At 56.1% G+C, this 26,750-nt stretch overlaps 3 protein-coding genes across 5 annotated transcripts in view; 2 read left to right on the forward strand and 1 right to left on the reverse strand.

The window, feature by feature from the left end:
• Window positions 1–26,750, forward strand: part of LOC144279285 (uncharacterized) — a 281,818-nt gene that overhangs the window by 101,595 nt on the left and 153,473 nt on the right. The gene's annotated exons all lie outside the window — the stretch shown is intronic.
• Window positions 5,306–9,998, reverse strand: BLOC1S3 (biogenesis of lysosomal organelles complex 1 subunit 3). Of its 3 annotated transcripts, none has more exons than XM_077840376.1 (2): window positions 9,886–9,998; window positions 5,306–6,339 (listed from the first exon to the last, which is right to left on the reverse strand). In XM_077840376.1, the coding sequence occupies exon 2, from the start codon at window positions 6,320–6,322 to the stop codon at window positions 5,753–5,755; it is 570 nt and encodes a 189-aa protein (XP_077696502.1). In that variant the 5' UTR covers window positions 6,323–6,339; window positions 9,886–9,998; the 3' UTR covers window positions 5,306–5,752. The 3 variants fall into 3 exon arrangements, with proteins under 3 accessions (XP_077696502.1, XP_077696504.1, XP_077696503.1); XM_077840378.1 differs by having other exon boundaries at window positions 9,890–9,908; XM_077840377.1 differs by lacking the exon at window positions 9,886–9,998 and adding an exon at window positions 9,822–9,856.
• On the forward strand, window positions 9,983–16,299 carry TRAPPC6A (trafficking protein particle complex subunit 6A). The gene is made up of 6 exons (XM_077840379.1): window positions 9,983–10,058; window positions 11,203–11,270; window positions 12,503–12,620; window positions 13,511–13,594; window positions 15,404–15,497; window positions 16,119–16,299. The coding sequence occupies exons 1-6, from the start codon at window positions 9,999–10,001 to the stop codon at window positions 16,148–16,150; spliced, it is 456 nt and encodes a 151-aa protein (XP_077696505.1). The 5' UTR covers window positions 9,983–9,998; the 3' UTR covers window positions 16,151–16,299.

A 26,750-nucleotide genomic window follows, 5' to 3' on the forward strand; every position in this document is an offset into this window, starting at 1 on the left:
AGCCTCTCAGTCTCTTTCCCACAAAAGGTGCACAATGTCGTACCGCCTCACTCCTCCTGGTACCGTCGGTGGCCGGTGATGTGTTCGATGGAGATGTCCCTGGACCATTGGATGGTGTCCGAGACCATGAGGCGCCGCATGAGCCGTGCGTAGCATCTACCGATCCTGCAGGTCCGCAGCACACGCTCGTTGCAGGGGTCCCAAGCGCCCAGGGCTCTGACGATCAGGGCGTCCCAACTGTACCTCGTAGCCCTTCGCTCTGAGGGTGTTGGCCAGAGGGGTGTATTTTTCCAGTTTCCGAGCTCGGGCTTCTCGGAAGGCCGGGGTCCTGTTCTCGAAGGGGACCGTGATGTCGACGAGGATGATCTTTTTCTGGGCCTCGTCAGTGACAACCACGTCGGGTCGCAGTGGGCCGTCAGTACCGGGGATGGCGCAGTCCACAGCGACCTCCCCCAGGCGCGGTGCGATGGCTTTCACCAGGCGATTCTGGATGGCGTTGTGGAGCAGCTGCCAGGCTCTGGAGTGGGGCTTGCAGCTGCACAGGACGTGGGGCAGGATCTCGTTGGAGTAGCCACACTTCCTGCAACACTTGTCTCGGTTCCCGTGGCGGACGGCTCCGTTGAGCGGGACGCAGTTGAGCCGGGCGCGGTGGATGAACCGCCAGTCGGCGAAACGGGTGAAGCCACCTCCGGCGAGGAAGTGGTTGCTGGCATCCCACTTGCTGGTCACTTCGAAGGCTTTTCCCTGTTCCGGCTTACGCTTCAGGGCTTCTATGTACAGCGAGTGGATGGCTGCCTTCAGGGTCCTCTCCAGCAGGCCCCTGGCGCTCGGGGTGACGATGGTGTTGTCCTCAGACCTGATCTACGGCACCAGGACTCCCAGCTCCTGGCGCTCCTCGCACCACTCCCAGCAGGGGCCGATGCGCTTCCCCAGGCGGCGCGTGGCATTGCGGGCGCGGGACCACAGTGAAGCGATGTCGCCCCCGTCTCGGCCAAATTCGCCATCCAGGGAACCGCTCAGGAAGCTGGCGGTGTCTTGGTTGGAGAGGGCTCTACCAATCCGCTTTTGTGTTGCGTCATGGTAGGCTTTTGCTGTGATGCTCCTTACCATGGCGTCAGGACACATCAGCAGGCGGAAGGCGTGGGTGATCACCGCGATGTCACACAGGTCATCCATGCAGGGGACATTGGCACCGCCATGCCTGTGGGTGATATAGACCAGCTCATTGCTGGCTCTCTGGGGAAGGAATAACCACTTCTTCACCAGCTGCCGGATGATCTTGTCTGCCTTGTTGAGGGGTACCTTTGCCATGGCGGATCCCCTTAGGACGAACGAGATGCAGGGGATCAGGAAGGTGTTCAGGGCCCAGTAACACTTTAACTGTTCTAACCTGTTCCCATTATACTAACAAACCCAACTGGCTAGGCAGAAGCAACATACACAGAGTCTTTGTCCTTTGTTTGCACACATTAGTATAAGATATAAGAATATCAAAAATCAACCGGGCAAACAAGACCCAAAATTATATCTCAGGCAAAGTTATAGGCCTGAATCCTACATTGTCACTAAGACTCCTAATGCTCTCTCCCTCCTGACTTGGCTATTTCCAGGCTGCACTGTTCCCTGCCTACACTGTGAATTCCCCAGCAAAGTCAGACCGCCTAAGCACCTCTGGTCTGCTTTTCCCCTCGAAGCTATAAATGATGCAATTGCCAGAGTTATGCTACAACACAGTCCTTTCTAAGCAAGTATACCTCTTTTTAAGGTAAAAGTGTTACAGAGAAAATATTAAAATCTGAACTCCACTAAGGACTCCAGCCAGTAAACAGTGTTTCAAACCCAACCTCCACCCTCCACCAGCCTGGGGTTTTTCTGTGGTAACAAGTTCATAACAGCTGTTAGCTCAGAACAAGCAACCCCAGGAACCTGAGTCACTCTTTTATCCAGTTTGGGCTGCTGAACTTGTCCTCATGTAATGTGTGATCAGCAGACAATGCGTTTCTCCTCGGGGTGCAGTTTCAGAAGGATGGAACCAGAGGTGGGTAATTTGCATTCCCATTCTCCCACATATTTCTGAGGAAAGCCACTCACTAGAAGTTTAATCTTGTCTGGCCCATTGTTTTAAATGTGTCCCCTGAGGCTCATAACGCTTCCCACAGTTTTCTTTAGACCTGCCTCCCCCTCACAGAAGTTACACACAACGCTCAGTGGTTTGAGCATTAGCTTGCTAAACCCAGCCTTGTGAGTTCAAACCTTGAGGGGGTCATTTAGGGATCTCGGGCAAAAATTGGGGATTGGTCCTGCTTTGAACAGGGGGGTTGGACTAGATGACCTCCTGAGGTCCCTTCCAACCCTGATATTTTATGAACACAAACATTTGCATTTTTAATACAATGAATTCCTAAAATACTTAAACTTAATTCAACAAGGTTTGTCCAGCATATTGCAGGTAATTGCCTCCTCTGTCACAGTCAAGAGCAGGCTTTAACACTGCCCACACTTCTGAATGCCATATTGTAAGGCAAGTAATGCTCTTCGGATTTGACACCTTGGACCAAGTCCTTAGAGAGGACCCTCGGAGAGGCGCTAATTTGTTTCTCAAACGTCATGGCCTGAGATTATTATCCCGGACAAGACAACAGCAGCATTTTGAAAAAAATCTGACTGAAAGTGTCCCAAGTTCAGCGCCCAAACAAAATGAGCGAACCCTTTGCAATTCTGTGTGTGTCAGTTCCTCACTTGTGAGTCAGGCACAGTAAATATCTCCCAGGGTCTTGTGAAGAGAAATAATTTAAAGCAGCACTCAAATGCTCAATGATGGGTACCAGAGAAGAGCCCATGAGGAAATGAGTAAGTCGATGTTTAGTGTTTGGCTAATGAGCAGTAAATACGGAAAAGACCACTCACTGAACCATATGCCTGCATAAAATACTGAACAATTACCCATTCAACTAGCACCACCCAGCCAGTCCCCTGGTGGAGGGAGAAGTACTGTGGAAAAATACTATGTGAGTACATAGTTAAAGATGGGAATCAAAATACATATGTACAAGGAGACAGAAACAACCTTAATTCTGGTATTTCCTAACTTTTGAGTGCTTGACTTTGTCAGCTGAACATTCTTTTAATGTAGTTTTTGTATGTAATCAGACACAAAAGATACATTTTACCTCAGTACTTGCCACCTACTTAACCCTGGTGACACATTAACTGCAATAATAACTGGAGGGTCACACTTTGTTACTTACATAGGCAGACGTGTACACCCAGCTGGGCCCCTTGGCCCCACAAACTCGTCTCCCCAGTGCAAAGGTGTCAATTGAAGTCAGGGGCGCAGCTGGCTGGAGTTGGGGGCAAGGGTCTGCTGGGTAGGGTGCTGGCCAGACTGCAGGGGCAAGAGGCTTCTGGCAGCTTGATTTCCACTAAAACCAGGCCCACAGTGTGCTCATTTGGTGCTGCAAGCAGAGCAATCCCTATGGTTCCCTAAATCTAACCTCACCTTGATGTCACTGCCTCATCCCTGTATTGAGTGATGCTCCCCTGCCACAAGCCTGGGGGAAGTAACTGCCTCACCCATGTGTCCAGAGCCTACAGAATCAAACAGTTTAGATTGGCAGAAATCAGGCTTTTCCAGTTTTCTGATTTTCATCAAAATCAACTGGATTCTGCCATTGATACTTAGAACATTCTCTGAAATTCCAGAGGGAACTGGAGGCCGTCTTCAAAAGTTATCACGCTGCAGCCAAGCTGAGTGCAAGGGCTCCCTTTACTAAGCCAATTAGCTCTTATGTAGGCAGAAGAAAAGGGAATCTTAAGAAGAGATCTAAAGGACAAGCTGGGACGGGGGTTGTTTTTAAACAGACTAGTTAAGGGAAAGTGTTCCCTGCATAAGGAGTGGTGTGGAAGATAGGGCAAAGGAGGAGAGGTGAACAGAAGGGGAAGGAGATTTGAGGCTGAGACTCCTGAGGAGACGGGGACCAAAATCAGTAAGTTACAAAAGCAGAGGAACAGGCAAGGACTAAGTGGGAGGAAGTGGGAGGCTAAAGGTGAGCACAAGAAGCTTGAATCTCATGCAGAAAAGTGGTGAGAGTCAGCAGAGGGATTCAAGCGGGTTCGAGATGGTTAAAGTAATAGGCCAGGATGACTAAGGCACCTAGGCATCACACTACACTAATACAAGGAACTAATAATTCAAAACTCCACTGCTAAGATTAAGGTTTGTGGTCTGGATGCAGAAATCAGTGGATGCAGTTCTCTGATCTGCATGACACAGGCCAGACTAGATGATCATAATGGTCACATCTTGCCTTATAATCGATGAATGAACAGCCAGGAGAACAATGTGGGTTTCAGGGATGTCATGGAGGGGATTATAGGAGCCAAGTTAGGAGATGGTGAGGGCCCAGAGGAGAGAGTGAACAGGATGGACATAGATTAAAGTCAAGCTGTTACAGAGGAAGCTGCAGCATGATTTAGTCACTACCTGGGTGTGTGAGGTGTGGGAAAAGTTAGATGACACCCAGGTAGCAGGCCTGATGGTGGTGTTCTGAACAGTGACAGACAAAGGGAAAGAGGAGACTTTGGTTGCTAGGGCCCAAATCCTCAAAGATATTTAGGGTCCTAATTTCCATTGCAATCAATGGAAGTTAAGGAGTCTGAATACCACTGGGGATCTAGGCCTAGGATAGCAGCAAGACATCCAGGAGGAAGATACACAGGACTGTAAGGCACCTCCTGGGTCATCACGTCCAGTCCTCTGGTATTGCAGGCTACCATGTCACATAATCAAGTGAAGCCTCTCTGTCAGGAAATTGAACCCTGTCTCCCGGATAACAGGCAGGGAGACTCACCACTATGCTAAAGAAAGGCATGACCAAAGAGGATACAGAGACAGATGGTGATGTAGGACTGGACAAGTAGGGCTGAGTCATCAGCGTAAAGATGGTCATTGAAGCCAGGTGAGTGGAGGAGATGACAAAGAAACGGTGTAGAGGGAAAAGACGAGAAGGCCAAGGACACCACCCTGTGTGACCCCTCCTAGAAGTAGGCGAGAGAGAAGAAAATGGCAGAACTCGAGCTGACAGGGTATTTGTCAGCACAACTGGGTCTGTATTAGTTTCCCAAATGATAAAACACCAGGGAACAGGCTGAGAAACCTTTCATTGAGAAATCACTGCTTTAAATTCCGTACTGGGGAAGGATGACTAGAAATGACCATCTGACAACTGCTCTATGTTAGGGGACATATCCACATGACAGTTAGTCCCCTTAGTAGTTTTGCTGACCAGAAAAAAGAACCCACAGATTCCATTTTTAGAGCTTTTTACTTACATCAGCTACAGGACAGGCACTGTCCTTGGCCTTCAGACACGTTCTGGACATACAACTCTGAAAGTGTTACCCTGAAGCACAGACCTTACAGAGCATCCACTGCACTTATTTCTTGGGGTTAGCTCCAGCCACATGATAATGTTAACAGCAGTTCTATTAAGCAGCAGTTGCATGAGACCTTTGTGAATGTTGGGAGCAGTGTTTCCTGAGATCTTGGTCATTAATTCGCTTGGGACTAGCTGGGTAGTATTGTGATCATCAAAACTACAAAGACCCTTCAGGGCTAAAGCAGCTCCATTTGATATTCCACATCTCCTCATTCTGACAAGCCAGTGCCCATCAGTAACCAACCAGCCCATCACTCCAAGCTACCAACAGAACAGAGTAGCTCAGGTCCCCTAGTTCCAAGAGAAGGGATAGGTTATGCAGGAGGCAGCTCCATCTGGATATCAGGCAGCAGGTTGCAGCTGGTGACGATGTCCATCTTGTCAGCCACAGCTTGCAAGTCATCCAAAATGAGGCGGATATTGTGCGAGGCATTGATGATGGCGCTCTGTGAGTTGCTAAGCTGTGCAGTGATGGTGCTGAGTTCCTTGGTGGCCATTTGATACACGTGCTTGATGGTGCTGCTGACATCGTAGTACAAGCGGGCATTGCTCTCAATCAGCTTCTGCTGCAGCAAGGTGCTATAGCGCCCCTCATGCTGGATACGAAGGGCAGGTTTCTCTTCTATTCCCATAGAAGACCTTGGCTCCTCCTTCCTGATGACAATCAGGGGAGGCAGGTCCAGGTCAACTAGCTTAGACTTGACTTTGTGCTCACTTGGGCTCCCTTCTTCTTCGTCATCTGTCTCAGATGCTTCCCCGAGGACTTTCACACCAGAGAGGCTGGGGAAGGAGGCCTGAGGAACGGACGACAGATAAACTTCTTCATCTGAATCAGTCTCAGATGCTTCCCCTTGAACCACTGCTTTGTACTGGGGCGCTGCCATCCTTGGGCTTCAGCCACCTAAAGAAACAAAAGCAGCTCAGTCACAGCAACAGAGGGGAAACTGTGACAATGGAGAAGAGCCTGGGACAGCTCAGAAGGTGGATGGGTCCCAGGAGCCCGGAAGAAGCTGGCAAGTGGTTGTGAAGTTCCAGGAGGGAGCGGCTATGTGGGCCGTTAGCTGAAGTGCTACACGCCAGCAACAACCAGCCCAACAACCGCTGGATGGCAGGTACCCAGCCAGGAGAGAGGCGGTGAATGACCCCAAGTGGGGGGCAACACAGTAACAAAATAGAGACCACCAGTCCATGGCATGACGGACATCACTACAGGACAGAATATGGCCATGGGCAAAGTCCCGGAAGCCCGTCATTCATTTCTCAGGGAGACACCCCCCCCTCACTTCCCATAGACATCCCTTCCACCTCTCCCCCAAAGCCTCTTCCCCAGCCCCTCTCCCAGAAAGCACCCTGCTCCCCCTACAGTGCCCGACCCCAACCCTCCAACCCACCCCCCTACTCCTCCACCCCTACTCTTAGAGCACCCCCACACTTCTCTCCACATCCAGAACACCCCTCCCGCAAGAGCATCCCCACTCCCCCACGCCTCCCCAGAGCACCCCCACTCACCCCAACTCTCTCCCCAGAGCACCCCCACTCACCCCAACCCTCCCCCCAGAGCACCCCCCGCCCCCCCACTCCCCTCCCCCCGAGCGCCCCCACTCCCCCCAACCCTCCCCCCAGAGCGCCCCCCACTCCCCTCCCCCCGAGCGCCCCCACTCCCCCCAACCCTCCCCCCAGAGCACCCCCCCTCCCCCCAGAGCGCCCCCCACTCCTCTCCCCCCGAGCGCCCCCACTCCCCCCCAACCCTCCCCCCAGAGCGCCCCCCACTCCCCTCCCCCCGAGCGCCCCCACTCCCCCCAACCCTCCCCCCCGAGCGCCCCCCACTCCCCTCCCCCCGAGCGCCCCCACTCCCCCCAAACCTCCCCCCCCGAGCGCCCCCCACTCCCCTCCCCCCGAGCGCCCCCCACTCCCCCCAAACCTCCCCCCCCGAGCGCCCCCCCACTCCCCTCCCCCCGAGCGCCCCCCACTCCCCCCAACCCTCCCCCCAGAGCGCCCCCCACACCCCTCCCCCCGAGCGCCCCCACTCCCCTCCCCAGAGCGCCCCCACTCCCCCCAACCCTCTCCCCAGAGCGCCCCCCACTCCCCTCCCCCCGAGCGCCCCCCACTCCCCCCAACCCTCCCCCCAGAGCGCCCCCCACTCCCCTCCCCCCAGAGCGCCCCCACTCACCCCAACTCTCCCCCCAGAGCACCCCCCACTCCCCTCCCCCCGAGCGCCCCCACTCACCCCAACTCTCCCCCCAAAGCACCCCCACTCCCCTCCCCAGAGCGCCCCCCACTCCCCCAACCCTCTCCCCAGAGCGCCCCCCATTCCCCTCCCCCCGAGTGCCCCCACTCACCCCAACTCTCCCCCCAGAGCGTCCCCCCACTCCCCTCTCCCCGAGCGCTCCCACTCCCCCAACCCTCTCCCCAGAGCACCCCCACTTACCCCAAACCTCTCCCCAGAGCGCCTCCCCACTCCCCTCCCCCCGAGCACCCCCCACTCACCCCAACCCTCCCCCCAGAGCGCCCCCCACTCCCCTCCCCCCGAGCACCCCCCACTCACCCCAACCCTCCCCCCAGAACGCCCCCACTCCCCTCCCCAGAGTGCCCCCCACTCACCCCAACTCTCCCCCAGAGCGCCCCCCACTCCCCTCCCCAGAGCGCGCCCCACTCCCCCAACCCTCCCCCCCGAGCGCCCCCACTCCCCCAAGCGCCCCCACTCCCCCAACCCTCTTCCCAGAGCACCCCCCACTCCCCTCCCCCTGAGCACCCCCACTCACCCCAACTCTACCCCCAGAGCACCCCCACTCCCCTCCCCCGAGCGCTCCCACTCCCCCAACCCTCCCCCCAGAGTGCCCCCCCCACTCCCCTCCCCCCGAGCGCTCCCACTCCCCCAACCCTCTCCCCAGAGCGCCCCCCCATTCCCCTCCCCCCGAGCGCTCCCACTCCCCCAACCCTCTCCCCAGAGCGCCCCCCCCACTCCCCTCCCCCAGAGCGCCCCCACTCCCCACAACCCTCCCCCCAGAGCGCCCCCCACTCCCCTCCCCCCGAGCGCCCCCCACTCCCCTCCCCCCGAGCGCCCCCACTCCCCCCAACCCTCCCCCCAGAACGCCCCCACTCCCCTCCCCAGAGCGCCCCCACTCCCCCCAACCCTCCCCCCAGAACGCCCCCACTCCCCTCCCCAGAGCGCCCCCACTCCCCCAACCCTCCCCCCAGAGCGCCCCCACTCACCCCCCCAGAGCGCCCCCACTCACCCCAACTCTCCCCCCGAGCGCCCCCACTCACCCCAACTCTCCCCCCAAAGCACCCCCACTCCCCTCCCCAGAGCGCCCCCCTCCCCAGAGCGCTCCCACTCCCCCAACCCTCTCCCCAGAGCGCCCCCCATTCCCCTCCCCCCGAGTGCCCCCACTCACCCCAACTCTCCCCCCAGAGCGTCCCCCCACTCCCCTCTCCCCGAGCGCTCCCACTCCCCCAACCCTCTCCCCAGAGCACCCCCCACTTACCCCAAACCTCTCCCCAGAGCGCCTCCCCACTCCCCTCCCCCCGAGCACCCCCCACTCACCCCAACCCTCCCCCCAGAGCGCCCCCCACTCCCCTCCCCCCGAGCACCCCCCACTCACCCCAACCCTCCCCCCAGAACGCCCCCACTCCCCTCCCCAGAGTGCCCCCCACTCACCCCAACTCTCCCCCAGAGCGCCCCCCACTCCCCTCCCCAGAGCGCGCCCCACTCCCCCAACCCTCCCCCCCGAGCGCCCCCACTCCCCCAACCCTCTTCCCAGAGCACCCCCACTCCCCTCCCCCTGAGCACCCCCACTCACCCCAACTCTACCCCCAGAGCACCCCCACTCCCCTCCCCCGAGCGCTCCCACTCCCCCAACCCTCCCCCCAGAGTGCCCCCCCACTCCCCTCCCCCCGAGCGCTCCCACTCCCCCAACCCTCCCCCCAGAACGCCCCCCCACTCCCCTCCCCCCGAGCGCTCCCACTCCCCCAACCCTCTCCCCAGAGCTCCCCCCCACTCCCCTCCCCCTGAGCGCTCCCACTCCCCCCAACCCTCCCCCCAGAACGCCCCCACTCCCCTCCCCAGAGAGCCCCCCACTCCACCAACCCTCCCCCCAGAACGCCCCCACTCCCCAGAGCGCCCCCCCAACCCTCCCCCCAGAGCGCCCCCCACTCCCCTCCCCCCGAGCGCCCCCACTCACCCCAACTCTCCCCCCAGAGCGCCCCCCCACTCCCCTCCCCCCGAGCGCTCCCACTCCCCCAACCCTCTCCCCAGAGCGCCCCCCACTCACCCCAACCCTCCCCCCAGAGCGCCCCCACTCCCCTCCCCCCGAGCACCCCCACTCACCCCAACCCTCCCCCCAGGGCTCATCCCACCCATCCCGCTAGAGCGCCCGTGCTCACCCCACACTCCCCCCAAAGTCCCTCTAACAGCCCCCACACTCCGAGCCACCAGCCCAGCCCCCACCCGCTTCTCTTCGCTACGCGCCGTCGCGGAGGCGGAACAGGAATGGCGCGGACGGAGTCCAGGTCACATGATCAGTCACGTGGTGTCCATTCCCGGAAGTCGCGACTGCGGCCATGGCTGACTCGCTGCTGTTCCAGATGCTGCACATGGAGATGGCGCATGCGCTGTGTGGGGTGAGGGGAGGGGGGTGAGAGGGAACGGAGCCGGGGATGTGGCTCCGTGTCGGGCGCGAGCCGCTGCGCTGCGGGCGGGTGCGCTGCCGAGGGGCGGGGCTCCGTGCAGAGGCTGGGTGCAGTGCAGCGTGGGGCTCGGTGCAGTGTGGGCGGGGCTCGGTGCTGGAGGCTGGGTGCCAGTGCATGCGGGGCTCGGTGCCGGAGGCTGGGTGCAGTGCGGGCGGGGCTCGGTGCCGGAGGCTGGGTGCAGTGCGGGCGGGGCTCGGTGCCGGAGGCTGGGTGCAGTGCGGGCGGGGCTCGGTGCCGGAGGTTGGGTGCAGTGCGGGCGGGGCTCGGTGCCGGAGGCTGGGTGCAGTGCGGGCGGGGCTCGGTGCCGGAGGCTGGGTGCAGTGCGGGCGGGGCTCGGTGCCGGAGGCTGGGTGCAGTGCGGGCGGGGCTCGGTGCTGGAGGTTGGGTGCAGTGAGGGCAGGGCTCTGTGCCAGAGGCTGGGTGCAGTGCAGGGTGGGGCTTGGTGCAGTGTGGGCGGGGCTCGGTGCTAGAGGCTGGATGCAGTGGAGGCGGGGCTCTGTGCTGGAGGTTGGGTGCAGTGAGGGTGGGGCTCTGTGCCAGAGGATGGGTGCAGGGCAGGGCTCCGTGCAGTGGCGGTGGGGTTCTGTGCCAGAGGTCCGGTGCAGTGCGGGGCGGGGCTCTGTGCCAGAGGCTCTGTGCCGTGGCGGTGGGGCTCTGTGCGAGAGGATGGATGCAGTGAAGGGTGGGGCTCTGTGCAATGGGGCGGGGCTCTGTGCCAGGGGTGGGTGCAGTGAAGGGGGTGGGGCTCCGTGCCAAAGGCTGCGTGCAGTACTCCGGCCTGTGCTGTATGGGAGGTCACACTACATGATCACATTCACAGTGGTCCCTTCTGGCCTTGGAATCGATGAAACTTCAGAGTGAGCAGCAGGTTCCCCCTACCCCACCCCACCATACCCCACTCTTCAGCGTCAACTTCACAGTGCTCCATCTTGCCCTGCTGCTCCCAGCTCAGAGACCTTCTCCCACACTTCTGAAGCCCTGGAGGGGCTGCTAGGCCAGGCTAATCCCAGTGCCAGACGAATGGCTCACGTGCACTGGCCCCATTCTGAGACTTTTCATCTGTGGTGTTTGACAGGAACAGGAGAAAGGTCTCGGTGCGCTGGAGGGAGTGGGTTTCCGAGTGGGCCAAGGACTCTCCGAGAGGTGAGTGCAGAGTACCAGAGCACAGGCGGGGTGGGGGTGGGAGATTCCTGGAGTGACAGTGGAGGAGGAAGCTTAACAGTTCGGCAGGAGCAACTCCCAGTACAAAGTGATGCCTGTGAACTCGGAGTGAATAAGAGTCTGAAATAGAGCCCGATGAGCACCAAGGAGGGAAGGCCTCAAGAGGGGCTGGGGACATGATAGGGGTCGTGAAGCTGGATTCATTTCTAATTTTGGCACTGTTTGCTCTGGGTTCCCCTTGCTTGTGCTATCTGCCCTCCTGCAGTTCCTCCTGCCCACTGGGCAGCAGAGTAAGGTAGTGAGTCTGTTGGCTTAACTGATGGATGTTTTGGATGTTGGGCTAGGCTGGGGTGGCTGATTCCCTGGGGGGTGTGTCCTAAAACCATGAGAGAGAGAGAGCACAAAGGAAGCACATATGTGATTTAAGAGCCTAAAGCTCATTGACTCAAATAGACGCAGAAAGTGAATGATATTTAGGCTCCTAAGTGACTTAGTTGTTTCTGAAAACGTTTAGCCCTTCTGTTTCCATGCTGTTGATCCGTTAAGTGGAAAGCACTTCCAAATGCAGGAGTGGCTTCAATCCCCCTTGCACGTGCTGAAGGGGCTCCCAGCTCCCTTCCTAGGCAGGGCTCCAAGCCGAGGCCTGAGTACATCCAACTTCCCTTCCCATTTAGTGCTCAATCTCTTTTGACAAGATACAAGGAAAACAGGAAATGATGCAGCTAGAGCATCCATGGTTCTCAAATGATGGTTCTCAAAGCCGGTCCACCGCTTGTTCAGGGAAAGCCCCTGGCAGGCCGGACCGGTTTGTTTACCTGCCGCGTCCTCAGGTTCGCCCGATCGTGGCTCCCACTGGCCGCAGTTCACCGCTCCAGGCCAATGGGGGCTGCAGGAAGGGCGGCCAGCACATCCCTCCGCCCGCGCTGCTTCCCACAGCCCCCGTTGGCCTGGAGTGGCAAACCGTGATCGGTCAAACCTGCGGACGCGGCAGGTAAACAAACCGGCCTGGGCTGCCAGGGGCTTTCCCTGCACAAGCGGCAGACCGGCTTTGAGAACCACTGAGCTAGAGCCCCTGGGCAGTCTGCCAGTTATCCTGTCAGCATTCTTTGAGAGGTGACTCAGCTCCGGGTTTTCTCTAGTCCTGCTGCCTGATACTGTAGGACCCATTCAAAGAGACAATTAGCAGACTCAGCGATTTCCCCCTTCTGCTGAAGGTTGACAAAGGAGACTCCGTCATTCAAGGATGAGCTGGACGTCCTGAAATTCCTCTGCAAGGATCTGTGGATAACTGTCTTCAAGAAGCAGGTGGATAATCTGCGCACCAACCATCAGGTAAGAGCTGCGATGCTTTCCCCTGCTCCCAGGAAGACTGGATGCTCTCCCACAGTTTTGTCTTGGGCTTTGCAGGCTGCTCCCTAGCTGTCTCAGTGTCCCTGCTGCAGGATGCAGAGGGGTGAGGAGAAGCATTAATTCTCCCCAAAGTTGTTCTTGCACCTTAGCTTATTCCAAGAGGAGGGTGGAAAGAACAAGGCTGCTGCCTTAGTTAGTATCAAGAGGCCTGAGCAAACATTTGAGTCTGGCATTGTGGCTGAGGGGTGCGTGGCACACGCACAGCCTTATTTCCAGGAGAACAGAGCTCCTGAGCTGGGGACCCTGCACTAAGAATGCTCAGCCCTGGAGTTCCACCCTATTGTCCCCATTGTCCTGGGGAGAGAGGTGGTCACTGAAGTTGGCAGGTCCTAGCCCATTATAGCTCAGAGATTAATACAAGGACCATGAAGTGGATCCAGAACTGGATCAGAGTGTTCTGGAAGTCCTGTGCCTGTCCCTACTCTGGAACTGACCTGACTTAGATGCCGAGGTGCCATTTGCAGATCAGGGGTCCCTCTGAAGGCTGCCTCTGAGACAGCGAGTGCACTGATGAAGGGGCAGCTGGAGTACTCCCCCCACAGAGCAGCACTGGGATCATTTAGTGGAAGGAAGTGCTCTTCCTGCTGTGCTAGGATCGGGGGCTTGGCATTGGGTGAGCCTGTGGCAGTAGTGATGGATTTCTAGGCAATTGCTGATGGTCTCATGTGCTGTGCAGGGGGTATCCTGGTACCTGCTGTTCACACAGTCTGACTCTTGGTTTCATTTCTAATGGGCATAGTATTTGTGGCTCTGAGACCCAGCCATCTTGACTTATTTTGACTCCCAAACCCACAGGAATCTCATTCCCACAGGGAACCTACATGCTGCAAGACAATAACTTCCTCCTCCTAAGCCAGCTGTCCAATGGGAAGCAGTACCTGGAGGAGGCACCCAAGGTAAGCACAACAAGGGGACATCCTCCAGTAGAACCATCTCCGGGTGCTTTAATCTCCTCCTTGTTTGTCGGGGCCACAGGAAAGGTTGCACTGTGACCTCGGTCATCACGGCTAAAACCCTCTTCAGTGTTCAGATCCCCGATATAAAACCCAACAGATGACATTCCTCCAAAGCAGTCATGGACAAGCTGTATGTTGGCTCTTGCCAGGCTTTGAAAGCTGTCTAGCAAGCCAAGCTGGAAGCTGAATCCGAACCAGGTAGTCCTTGTGGCTCCTTTTCTCCTGTGACTGACTGCCCCCATTAAGCTCAGATAGCCCATATTAGGTTGTAAGATCTTTGGGGCAGGAACCAGGCCTTTCTACCTCATCTGGGGGGCCTCAGCATACCTTTGGTGTTCTAAAATAATAAACACAGCTGCATGGACTGTGACCTGGCCTGCTTTCCTGCGCTCTGGGTTCCAGGCCCTCTGATGAAGTCCGTCACTGTTGTGCTTTGAACTTGGAGCTGGTGTAACTCTTGAAAGCCCATATAAGAGCTAATGGGATACTTGGATGCGTTAATGGCATGGGTGGTGTGTGAACCGCCCATGGGGCAGGCTAGCCCCCAGCCACTCTCCTTCTGCCTGAGGCCCTGCCCCTCCCCCGCGAGAGCCTAGAGCACCCCCACCACGGCCGCTGGCCCCCTAGCCCCAGGTCCCCTGAGCGCCCCCAATCCAGGAATGCTGAACAGGCAGCGCCCAGCCCCAGAGCACCAGGCGGACGGCCCCAGTGGCCCCCAGCCCTGAAACGCCAAGCGGGCGGCCCCAGCGGCCCCCAGCTCCAGTGTGCCAGGCAGTGCAAGCACCGGCCCCAGTCGCCCCGAGTCCCAGCCATAGGCTGGCCCCCCCCCCGAGCCACGGAGGAAGAGCGGGAACTGGAAGCAGGCAGGAGGGGGGCAAAGCATGGGCAGGGCCACGTTGGGCTGTTTGGGGAGGCTCAACCTCCTCTGGCCTGTGATACCCGCCGCCCATGGTTAATAGGAGTAGTGAGTAGGAGCAGGAGGGTGATTTTCCCTCCGTAGAACGTTGAGAGACTGGTACTGAGATACTACATCCACTTCTGGGGTCCACATTTTAAAAAGGATGTTGGAAAAATTGGAGCGGGTGCAGAGAAGAGCTACCAGAATGACTGGTGAGAAACTAAAGAGTTCAGTCTCTTTAGTTTATCCAAAAGACAGTTACAGTTATGATTTACAAGTGCCTATGCGTGGAAGAGATTTCTGGCTTTTTAATCTAGCCAAGTGAGTTAGAACAAGTTCCGGTGACTGGAAGCTGAAATTAGATAAACTCAGAGTAGGAATAAGGCACAAATTTTTAACAGTCAGAGTAACCACTGGGAGAATTCTCCTAAGGGTGGTGCGGATTCTCCACCACTTGAAGTCTTTAAATTAAAATGGGACATCTTACAAAGAGACTCTGTTCTCAGCCATATGTTACGAGTTTGATGCAGGAATCAGTGGGGGAGATTATTTGGCCTGTGTTATGTAAGAGATCCGAGCAGATGATCTTAGCTGTTATTTCTTGTCTTAAAACGTATGCATGAAATCCTGGGCCCGCTGAAGTCCCCCACTGAGTTGGGCAAGCCAGGATTTCACCAGAGGACTCCATGACTGTGAGGATAATTCCCTATTGGTAGCCACTGGAGCAGTCTGCACGTAGAGAGAGTCACTCCCAGTGTAGCTAGTGAGTCCTAGCTCGATCCCCCTCTACCTAGGGCAAGTATTGCTGCTCCCCAAGGGGAGAACTGACCGGCTCTCTGCCTTTCCTGTAGTTTCTCGCCTTTACATGTGGCCTTGTGAAAGGAGCTCTCTCCAACCTGGGCTTTGACAGCACTGTGACGGCCGAGGTGCCGGGGATGCCCTCCAGTAAGTAGTTAGCCTCTGCGTGGGGAGAGGGAGCTGAGATCCAGTAGGCTGGGAGCAGGCTGCCAGCAAGCAGGGAACCTTAATCTATACTGGATATACCCCTCCCCCATCCCTGCTCTAGGGAAGAAGGGGGCCTGGGGAGCCTTGGGTCACAGTGTGACGTGCTGGGGCTTGCTCAGATGTTCCAGCCAGCTGATGTCTGTTCTGTGGCCCTGAATGGAACAAGGGAGACAGAAGGTCTGAGTCCAGTTCTTGGCAACGGGGTAGCCCTTGACACAAAGCTGTCGTCACCATGTGGAGGAAGGTGCCCTGCTGCCACCTGTGTAGTACAGAATGGTGTGCCGGGGGGGGGAGGCCAACCTTCTCCCTGCCCAATATTCACTTCAGAAAGGGACCCCTCCTAGCTGGCGCTCAGTGAAGGCCGTGTCCAGGGAAAGAGAGGCCCAGGGAGTCGGATTTGGGCTCTTGGTTCAGTATTTGGTGGGGTTGCATGGATGAAGCCAGGACAGTGATTTCCCATGAGATCTCAGCCATGAGATCTCTCTAACCCAGCCCCATGCCATGGCAGCAGTTCCCTTTTTCTGTGTGTGTGGCACGCTCCGTGCTTTCTCTTTCTGCCAGGTAAATTTCAAGTGGTGATTCAGAAATCCTGACCTGGTGCTGGCAGCTGGGAATGGGTGGACGAGAGACAGTGGAGCAGCCTGCAGCCCTGTTTCAGTGGAGCTGGTTTTCTGCTTTCTGGGTACCAGGACGTCGTAGGTTTGCAATAAAGTGTTTTTGATTTCCATTCATCTATGCTGAACTCCCGTGTAACCAGCCAGCTTCCATCAGGTGTGGGGACGGCCTGACAGCCTAATGCTGGTGTTCCAATGCTACCACACAGAAATGAATGAGCTCGAGCCGGTGGGGCGTGAAGAATATCCCTCCCTGTCGGAGGTGCAGTCGCAGAAAAGTGGTGGCGGTGACCTGAGGTTTTGGGAGTGATTCTCAGGTCTCTGGATGAGCAGGGATCCTCTTCTCTCCAGGAGGACAAATGGGTGGGCTCCGATGGGAGGTGGAACCATTTGTTCCTTTGTGATAGTGGGAGTGGCCCCATGATTGGGGGTTTGGCTCTTCCAGCCTGTGCGTTCTTGCTGGCCTTCGATTCTTGCTGCTTGCAGCCTGTGGAAGGGAGAGGGGCACAGAAAAATAGAGGATGCTCAGCACCCACCAGAGCTGTTTGGCAGTGCCACGGATCAGTTGTTTGGGGGGCGCTTGGGGGAGGACGGAGAGCAGTAGGCAGGCGGGGGCCTCGGGGAAGGGATTGGAGTGGAGACAGGAAGGGCTGGAGTGGGGGCGGGGCCTCAGGGAAGGGGGCAGAGCGGGGGTGGGAAGAGGCAGAGCAAGGAGGGGGCCTCAAGGGAAGGGCCAGAGTGGGGATGGGACTGGGGGGTAAAGTAGCCCCGGGGGAAAATAAGTCAGTGCCTATGCCCCAGGCCCAGCAACCAGTGCTCCAATGCCCGTGGAGTCTGGCATGCAGGGACTGCAGCACCACCGTAGCGAGAGTGAAAGGCAGCCCTAAGTACCCTTGTCAGACATCAGTGGCGGCCCTGGGCTCTCCCACTGCTCCTTGTAGGGGAAATACCTTATGCGTGTTCTCTCTGGAGCTCTCTGCTGGGACAGCTTGTCAGCATCTGCAGGCCCTGAATGGTGGAGATCAGTGTGGGTGCACAGTGGTCACCGGCAGACACAGGCCGCTCTGGGCTACAGCCCCAGATAATTCCCTGTCCTCGTCGCTGCCTCTTGCCTGATTCCTCCACTGACACAACCTAGCCTCAGAGATGCCACACTTCCAGTGAGGTACTGTGACGGAGTCAGGGAGTGGGGAGTATTGACCTGGGACTGTTGGGGGATATCAGGGTGTGACTTCACTTGTGGGATGATACATGAGCATGGGACCTGAGCCCAGGAGGGGGATGGGGCCAGGTGACACCTTCTGCCCTGGAAACTGGACAAAGGCTGGAGGAGGGGCCAGGGTGTGTGGCTGGAGGAGACTGCTGGAGGGGGTTTCAATTTGGAGCTGGCTGGGGAAACGGAGGGAGACCCAGGACAGGGGTCTAGGCTCCCTGCCACCAAAGATGGACCTGACTGAGGGGTCCTGTTGTCTGTACCTACAAGCTCTGTTTTGGACTGTGTTCCTGTCATCTAATAAACCTTCTGTTTTACTGGCTGGCTGAGAGTTATGGTGAATCACACCGGGGGGGGATGGTGCAGGGCCCTGACTCCCCCCCTACTCCATGACAGGTATGTAGTGTGAACAGTAACGAATCCACAGAGACGCAAGAGGCAGCGGAGCAGAAGAGAGAGACTATCAGGAGCCCATGCAGGGCAGCCACACAAAGGGCTTGTTAATAGAACGGTTGTGCTGTGTAGGGCTGCTCAGAGCACGGAATTGCTCTGCGCCCCCTTTGCTGTCTCAGAGCTCCATGCTCACTCCTCCAGGCTCCTTCTCTTGCTTTCCCTACCCATCAGAATCCAGGCCGTGAGGTCTGATGAAAGCCCCAGCTTGGCACACTTTCCTAAGAGCCATTTGCACCCAGAAATGGTGATCTGAGAGGGTTTGAGCTTTCTGTAAATCCTGGATGTATTGCAGTATTGGTCTAATGAATCCCTAACAGCAATTTAAGTCCCTCACAGGACTCGGCCACTCGGAAATTTTTTGCATCTTTAGCGTGGCCCAGTAGCATCTGTCAGAGCTTCCCAAAGCAGTTTGACCTCCAAATAATGGCAGGAAACGAAGAAGTCAGCAGTTACTTATCGTGGCTCCAAAGTGTCAAAAAGGGGCCTGAGCCCATGTGTGAGCGATTATACCCCATAACATTCCACATCTCCTGTTCACGAGCTGAAAACTTCGTTAACACAGAGCTACGGTTGCCTGTGGCTCATTCATGCCCTTCCAGAACACTGAGTCCAGCTTCACTCAAACTTCTGAAAACCAGGAAATACAAAGTAAAAGATCCAACCCTAATTTGGATCTTTTTTTGGTGAGATTACAAGACTGATGGATAAAGATAACAGTGTTGCTATGGTACACTTAGACTTCTGTAAGGCATTTGGTGGGGTACCACTGTGACATTCTATACCTTGGAGGAGCTTCCTGTAACCCCATATTCCTCATTTACATATAATCATGATATTGCATATCAAGCATGCCATGTAAGGTATCAGAGGAGAGGTTATGATCTGCTGAAAATCATTTCTCTATCCATATATGTGTATCATTCACGCATATGAAGTTATGAGAATTGTGTTGTACGGTGGTCACTGAGACATGCTGGAAGTTGGGGAATCAGCCAGATATTAGCTCCCCAGAGGCAACGTCAGTTGACCTAACTACATCGCTCAGGGCTTTGAAAAATGTCACGCCCTGTGTGAACTCCTCCTTAGGTCAGTGGAAGAATTCTTGAAAGGCGGTAGCTATTTCGGTAATTATAGAATTCGTCCGTGATGGAAAAAACCCTTCTATCTCTGTGATAAATGTCCACAGCTGTGCTGTTGTAATGCTTGTAGTGTAGGTACAGTATTCCCTAATTGTAAATGTGGAAACACACTGATTCCCGTGGGTTACCTCAAGGATATGTTCTAGGCCCTACACTGTTTAACATTTTTATTAATGACTGGGAAGAAAACATAAAATCATCATTCATAACGTTTGCAGGCGACACAAAATTGAGGGAGTGGTAAATAATGAAGAGGACAGCTCACTGAGACAGAGCGATCCGGATTGCTTGGTAAGCTGGGCGCAAGCAAACGATATGTGTTTTAATATGGCTCAATGTAAATGTATACTGTGACGTTCCCCTCTGGTGTTATCTGGACCGGTGATCTGCTAGGCTACTCCAATCCTTGACTCTGGGAGCCAGCCTGACCCTGCTCTGCTGTGAGAACCCCCACTCCAGGGCTTTTCACACACAGCCTTTGGCGTAAGCTGCTCCCAGCTACTTGCAACCAAATGACACTAGCCAAGATCTCCGGTCCCAGACACAACCCTGGGAACCTCCGTCTTGCAGGGTCCAGTTATGCCTGCTGGATGCTGCACGTTTATTTAAGTTTGTCAATTTAACAAAGAAATTGATATGTACCGGGCTTGTTATCCCAAGGGGAGTCTCTGACACACTTCAGACCAAACGCACTGCTTCAGGTAGAATAAACAAAACCGATTTATTAGCGCTAAAGATAGATTTTAAGTGAATATAAGTCAAAGCATAACAAGTCAGATTTGGTCAAATGAAATAAAAGCAGAATGCTTTCTAAGATGATCTTAACACTTTCAGTGTCCTTAAAAACTTAGATGCTTCTCACCACAGGTTGGCTGGTCACTTTTCAGTCAGGCTCTCCCCTTTTATCCACGTTTCAGGTGGTTAGTGGTGGTGGTATCTGTAGATGTAGGTGGAAGAAAGAGAGCATGATAAAATGTCTCTCCCTTTTATCATGTCCTTTCTTTCCTCTTGGCTTTGCCCCCCCACCCCCTTCAGAGTCAGGTGGGCATTACCTCATCGCAGTCCCAAACTGCCCAAAGGAAGGGGGTGACTCCCTCGAGGGTCTAACACAGGGGTCTCAAACATGAGGCCTGCGGGGTTATTTCCTGCGGCCCACCAAGCTCCCTGCGCCCGCCCCCCGGAGTTATTTCCTGCGGCCTGCCAGGCTCCCCTCCCCCTGTTCCCCCTCCCCTCAGCGCGCTGTGTCCCCGCTCCTCTGCCTACCTGCAGGTGATTCCCGTTGCCAAACAGCTGTTTGGCGGTGCTTAGCACTTTCCAGGAGGGAGTGGGGAGGAGCAGGGAGCCACGTGCTCGGGGGAGGAGGCAGAGAAGAGGTGGGGTGGGAATTTGGGGAAGGGGTTGGAATGGGGGCGGGGAAGGGGTGGGAAGAGGTGGGTCAGGGGTGGGGCCACATGGAAGGGGTGGAGTGGGGGGCGGGGGCAGCGCAGCAGGGGCGGGGGCAGTGATGCGGCCCTCAGGCCAACGTACTAGTTCTCATGTGGCCCTCGTGGTGATTCGAGTTTGAGATCCCTGGTCTAACAGATTCTTTTCTTGCTGCCTGAGCCAGTGTCCATTGTTCCTGTGAGGCTGGGCTGGATTTGTCCCTGACGAGGTGTGAACTGCCTTCCTGTTCTTGGAGAGTTTTTGCATGGGCTTGCTTTAAGCCATGGGGATACATTTTCAGCCTCATAACTATATACATGAAATTATAACCTATAACCTCACTATAACATTACATTATTATAACACCACCATAACAACCATGCGCAGTGTATCATGAGCCTTCCAAAGACATCCAGCGTGACAAACTTTGCATTGGATCCCACACAATCATTTTATAAAGATGAACATGGGGGGTGTAGGGTGTGACCCCGAGGTACAGAGCATCACATATACATCTAGGAACAAAGAATGTCAGCCATACTTACATGATCGGGGACTCTATCCTGGGAAGCAATGACTCTGAAAAAGATTTGTGGGTGGTGGCAGATATAATCAGCTGAACGTGAGCCACCAATGGGGCGCTCTACCCAAAAGGGCTAATGCAATTCTTGGATGCATAAACCAGGGAATCTTGAGTAGGAGGAGAGAGGTAATTTTGTCTCTGTATTTCGCACTGGTGCAACCGCTCCTGGAATCCTGTGTCCAGTTCTAGTGAGCACAGTTCACAAAGGACGTAGATAAATTGGGGAGTGACCATGCTTGTAGAGGTAACTGGAGACAGGCAGACTTTGCATAGTGCAACGGTGCTAATACTCTTGCTCTGGGGTAGCCTGGGTGTTCCTCCCCCTCCTTTTAAAAAAATACTTCCAATGTTATCCGACTTCTCAGTGTGTTGGTGCTGTCAGGGTCAGGAGAGTGAACCCTGAGACGGGCTTCATCCCATGGAAATTACAAGAAGTTGGAGGTTGGGGGAGAAACCTGGTGTGTGTCTCTTCTCAAGGTTCCCTCCCATCCCCTACCGCATATAGTTCCCCCACCCACTTTGCTTGTCGTGGCTCCCGGGGCCATGGGCAGTGGGTATCAAAGGCTGGGGAAGGCTGGGTCTCCTCAAACTGCCTGCATGGCTCTGCCCACACTCCACCCCTAGGCCCCCTCCTGCTTCCCACCACAGCGCTTCTTCTTTGCCATGTGGCCAAGCCCCTGGCCAGCGGCACCAGAACCAGGGGGCAGGGGGCCATAGCCCTCCTGCTTTTTGAAAGTGGATGGGCCACTGAATGCATCCGATGAAATGAGCTGTAGCTCACGAAAGCTTATGCTCAAATAAATTGGTTAGTCTCTAAGGTGCCACAAGTCCTCCTTTTCTTTTTGCGAATACAGACTAACACACCTGCTACTCTGGGGCCTGACCCGTCCACCTTTTGCTGAGGTGGACCCCACCCCCTTCCCTTCCTCTTCCCCCCAAGGCCCCACCCCCGGACAGGCCAGCATGGAGCCCAGCTGGGAAGCCCGAGCAGCTGTGGGGAACCGCAGTGGACCCTCCGGTTGCCTGGGGTGGGGAGAGAGTTTGAGAGCAGGCCCCTCCCCGTGTCCCCGCCCGCCCAGAGGGTCTGTGATTCCACATCGGCTCCCCACTGCTGCCTGGCACCCGCACGGCTCTCCCCAACCTGGCTCCAGCTGGGGTGGGAGGGCCTCAGAGCCATGGAGCATGCAGGGAGCCTGGAGGCCAGGGGCTGCTCAGGCCCCTTGCACCGCAGGCAGGTGGAGGGTACGCCGCAGCTCCCTACAGCTGGCCAGCCAGCTCTTATGGCCAGACTGTGCTCCGTGGCCCACTCCCACAGCCGGAGCTGGGTCGGGGAGAGCTGCGCGGGCAGCTGTGGGGAGCCTTGGTCCCTCCACCTGCCCTGAGCAGGGGATCTGGGACCCGGTCAGGGGGCTGCTTTCGCCTCCACCTCAGGCGGGGGCCCCCAGCCCCCCACTTTTGGGAGGGCTCTGGTGCCCTGGTCCCAGGCTGGGGCTAGTAGGAGCCGGCCTGCAGCCAGGGACTCCAGGCGGCTGGAGCGGTGCTCGCTCCGCCTTCCCGCCTGGTGCTCGGGGGCTGGGGTCCTTGGCACCCACCCACCTGGAGCTCCGGGCCTGGGGTCCGTGCTGGGCCTGGGGTCTGTGCTCAGCTGCCTACCTGCCCGGTGCTCTGGGCCTGGGAGGGGGCTGCACTGCCCGCCTGCCTGGTGCTCCAGGGTGGAGTGGGGGGCTCTGGGCTTTGGTGGGGTCGGGAGGGGCGAGGTACTGGTCAGAAGGGGCGGGCCAGTCAGGGGCTAGCCTCCCCAAGCCCATGGTTCACCCGCCACCCAGGCCCCTGGCTCTTTCCGCTATTCTCTGTGCTGACTTCTGCCCCACCCAGGGTCATTCCCGGCAGCTGCCCCCTTCCCATGCTGCACCTAGAGGTGATGGGGATGACTGCAGGGGCCTCTTTCCCTTTTTTAAAGAATTCCCATCTGCATTGCATTCACATCCGCTCTCTTCTGCCCTCACAGGTTACACCTGGGCTGGGGTAGGGCTCCGCTGGTCTCTCCGATACCCTGTTTAGTGCTGTCACTGACTAGTTTTCACACTTCATGTCCTAGGCACCCCACCCTGTGCTGTGGTGTTGCTTTTCCACTCCCCACCCCACCACTGCCTCCCCACTGTGAGTTCAGTGTTTGTTTCCCCCACACTTCCCCTTCCTCCTAACATCTTAGCTGCTTCTCCTGCTCTCCCCCCCCCCAGCACTGAGATCAGTGCTGTCTGCCAGCTTCTACTGTCAAGGGCCCCGCTCTCAACCCGTTTCCATGATACAGTTGCACAATGCTTTTGGAATCACAGTGAGGTTTATCACTCTGTGGGACGCTGTGTTACCCGGCTTCTGTGTCTCCTTCCCTGTCTCAGTTTAATCAAGTCTGTGCTACGCCGGCAGTCCTCTGGAAGTGCCGGTTTTCTGCAGTTTTCCTGCCCACGCATGTCGTTTCTTTGTATGAAGTGCTGTTTCTGTGCTGGTTTCCCGCCGTGGGATAACCGGTGAGTCGTGAGGCTAATCTGTGTTTGCTGGAAGGTTTGTTGGTGTATGCTGGGTGATATGTAGTCCTCTGTCTCCATTGTGACTGTCTTTTTGGGGACTGTTTAGTACAGTGGTTCTCAACCCCTGGGCAGCATCATGCCTCCCAGTGAGCACTCAGCTGCAGCCCAGCTGTGTGTTAAAAAAATTCAAAGTTTCCCGCTCCAGGGTCCAGAAGGAGGCAGGGCTGGCTGAGGGGGAGATGGTGCCATGCAGCCCAGCTGGAACGCTTTTGCCAGCAGGGAAGGTGAAGCAGCCCCCTGGGGCAGGAGACGAGCTCAGCAGTCCAACGCAGGTGGCCCTGCTGGGCAAGTGGGTCCTGAGGGAGTCCAGCCTGGGCAGGCCCTGCACCTGCTCCAGCTTAGCTGATCGTGCCGCTCCTGAGGGGCCAGAGCAATCCCTGGCCATGCTGCCAGCTCAGCCCAGCGGACACAGTCACCTCCCAGTGGGGCCGCTGAGTGTGTCCGGGGGAAAGGGTGCAGGAGAGTGGGTCTCTGAGAGGGTTTGTGGGGGGGGCTCTGGGCAGGAGGGGTTTGTGGGAGGTGCTGGGCAGTTGTGGTGGTGGGGCTGTGTGGGGGCTCTGGGCAGTCGGGGGGCTGTGGGAAGGGGGGCGCTGGGCATATGGGTCTGTGGGGACTCTTAGCGGGGGCACTGGCCATAGGGGACTGCAGTCGGGGGGGTGTCTCTAGGCAGGGGAGTACTGGACATAGGGAGTCAGGGAGCGCTGGGCGGGGAGGTCGGTGTGGCGCTTGGCATGGACCTGCCCCCGAGGAGAAGGGGCAGGCTGGCAGCGCAGGGCTGGGCAGGCCAATGTGTGTCTGGCGCAGCGGTCCTCAACCTGCGTCCCACAATGGTAAACAGGTTGAGAACCACTGGTTTAGTGTCTGCGTGGCTGGAGGTACAGCTGCAAGGGATGATATTCCATATCACACTTCATTTCTCAGTGCATAGCTGATTTAAAGACTTGTATCAGTGACCTGTTCTCTTCAGTAGTTACCACTCTCCCAGTCTTTGTGTCATCTACAAGCTTCACCAGTGATGTTTTTATGTTTTCTTCCAGGTCATTGATAAAAACATAAATCGCATAGGGCCAAGAACCAATCCTTGCAGGACCCCATTAGAAGCACACCCACTCGATGATTCCCCTATGATGAGACCTATATGTTAACCAGTTTTTAATCCATGTAATGTGTGCTGTGTTAATTTTATTAGAGAGACAAGATGGGTGAGGTAATATCTTTTTTTTGGATCAATTTCTGCTGGTGAGAGACAAGTTTTCAACTGTACACAGAGCTCTTCTTCAGGTCTGGGAATGGTACTCAGAGTGTCACTGTCACGGACTCACAGGACTTGTGCTCTTTCTCGGTTCCATAGGGTCCCTGGGAGGAGCCCCCTTCAGAGTGACAGCCCTTCTCGGGGGTCCTTTAGCACATCTGTTTCTGGTTGTGGGCCACTCAGGGAGTCCACTCGCTCTGGACCCTGGGGCCTCTATGCCCAGAGGGAATAATGCAACCATGATCTCTAGCCTGCAGTGGCTCTCAGCCAGTGTAAAACAGGAGGGTTTATTGAGCATCTGAACCCAGCACAGGAAACTCTGCGGGCCCTCGGGCCTAGCTACCCTCAGCACAGTACATCTAGGTCTCTCCTGCATCCAGGGGGCCTCTGGCTGCTCTCTCTCCCCAGTCCAGCTGCTCCCTCCTTCCAGCCAACCATCCTATATTATCTCCTGCAACTGCTCCTCTGCTGTCCTTTGTCTTGGTCCCAGGTAAACAGATCACCTGGGCCTCCTCTCCTCCATCTTTTGTTTCCCCCTGGCTGGAACCAGCAAGTCAGGTCTGCAGGGTCCTCTCTCCTCAGCCCTTTGTCCTCCCAGTGGCCAGAATTGGCTGACTGCCAAGCTGGGATGGGCCACCTGGTCACTACGGTCCCCCATCTCCAAGCAGTTTTCCGGGGTCCCAACTGCCAGGCGAGGTCACACCTGGTCCCCTGCAACAAAAACTCCCTCTCCCACCACCTCATTACACATGCAGCACACAGGGACACTGAAATCCACACAGTATTCATGCAAAACTCTTAAAAAAATTTCCCACTTTGTCATAGTCACAGCTAAATACAAGATGGAATAGATTGTTTAGCATAAGTAGGTAGCGCATATTTCAAAGGTGAAGTAGCCTCTCAGTACCTGTGCAGTCATTGGGAGGGGAACGCTTGGTGGGGAGGAGGGTTGGGGATTACACGTTGCTGTAATAAGCCATAAATTCAGTGTCTCTATTCAGTCCATGATTTTTAGTATCTAGCGAAGTTCTGAATTTAAGCTCCCAGGCTCGTCTTTTGGCGGTGTTGTGCAGGTTTCCTTGGAGGAAGAGGACTGAGAGGTCAGCTATGGCGTGATCGCTTGGTGAAAAGTGTCCACCCATGGGTGATACGGTGTTTTGTCAGGCTTTCAAACAACCCCCCACCCTCTCCAAACTCATCATCAGACAGGGTTGAATCAGGCCTCTAATCCAATCTAATCCACCTCTAATCCAGTGGTTCTCAGCCAGGGGGGCACACACCCCTGGGGGTACGCAGAGGTCTTCCAGGGGGTACTCAAATCATCTAGATCAGTGTTTCTCAACCGGAAGGTCATGACACCAGGGGAGGTTACTGGATGGGTTTAGGGAGTTCGCAAGTGCAGGGCTGGCATTAGGGGGTGGCAAGCAGGGTAACTGCCTGGGGGCCCATGCCATAGGGGGCCCCATAAAGCTAAGTTACATGCTTTAGCCACGCCGCATGGGGCTCAGCCTTCAGACAAGGCTCACAAGTGAAAAATAGGCTCAAGTATCACAATGAAATGTAAGCACGATATTGATATTCCAGTTGATTTATTTTATAATTATATGGTAAACATGAGGAAGTAAGCACCTTATCAGTAATAGTGTGCTGTGACACTTTGGTATTTTTATCTCTGATTTGTAAGCAAGTCGTTTCTAAGCGAGATAAGACTTGTGATATGCAAGATAAATCAAACCCTGCTGAAAGGGGTATAGTAGTCTGGAAAGGTTGAGAACCACTGCTGTAATCTACAGTATCAGAAATGTATAAAGACAAAAAAAGAGGCAATGAGAGAAGCCCTTCCCTCCCCCAAGCCCCGGAGTAAGACTTCCAAGTTTCTGTATGATGTGAGATTTGGTGGCTGAGATCTCCAGGCTCACCAGTGGAGCT

Source organism: Eretmochelys imbricata, chromosome 23 (assembly GCF_965152235.1).
Source record: "Eretmochelys imbricata isolate rEreImb1 chromosome 23, rEreImb1.hap1, whole genome shotgun sequence".
Classification (NCBI taxonomy): Eukaryota; Metazoa; Chordata; order Testudines; family Cheloniidae; genus Eretmochelys; species Eretmochelys imbricata.

Bases quoted from the DNA above. Each gene is read 5' to 3' on its own strand.
- TRAPPC6A (XM_077840379.1), top strand. From the start codon at position 9,999: ATGGCTGACTCGCTGCTGTTCCAGATGCTGCACATGGAGATGGCGCAT. The intron at 10,059-11,202 runs GTGAGGGGAGGG...GGTGTTTGACAG, and splicing joins TGGCGCATGCGCTGTGTGGG to GAACAGGAGAAAGGTCTCGG. The intron at 11,271-12,502 runs GTGAGTGCAGAG...CTTCTGCTGAAG, and splicing joins GGCCAAGGACTCTCCGAGAG to GTTGACAAAGGAGACTCCGT.
- BLOC1S3 (XM_077840376.1), bottom strand. From the start codon at position 6,322: ATGGCAGCGCCCCAGTACAAAGCAGTGGTTCAAGGGGAAGCATCTGAG.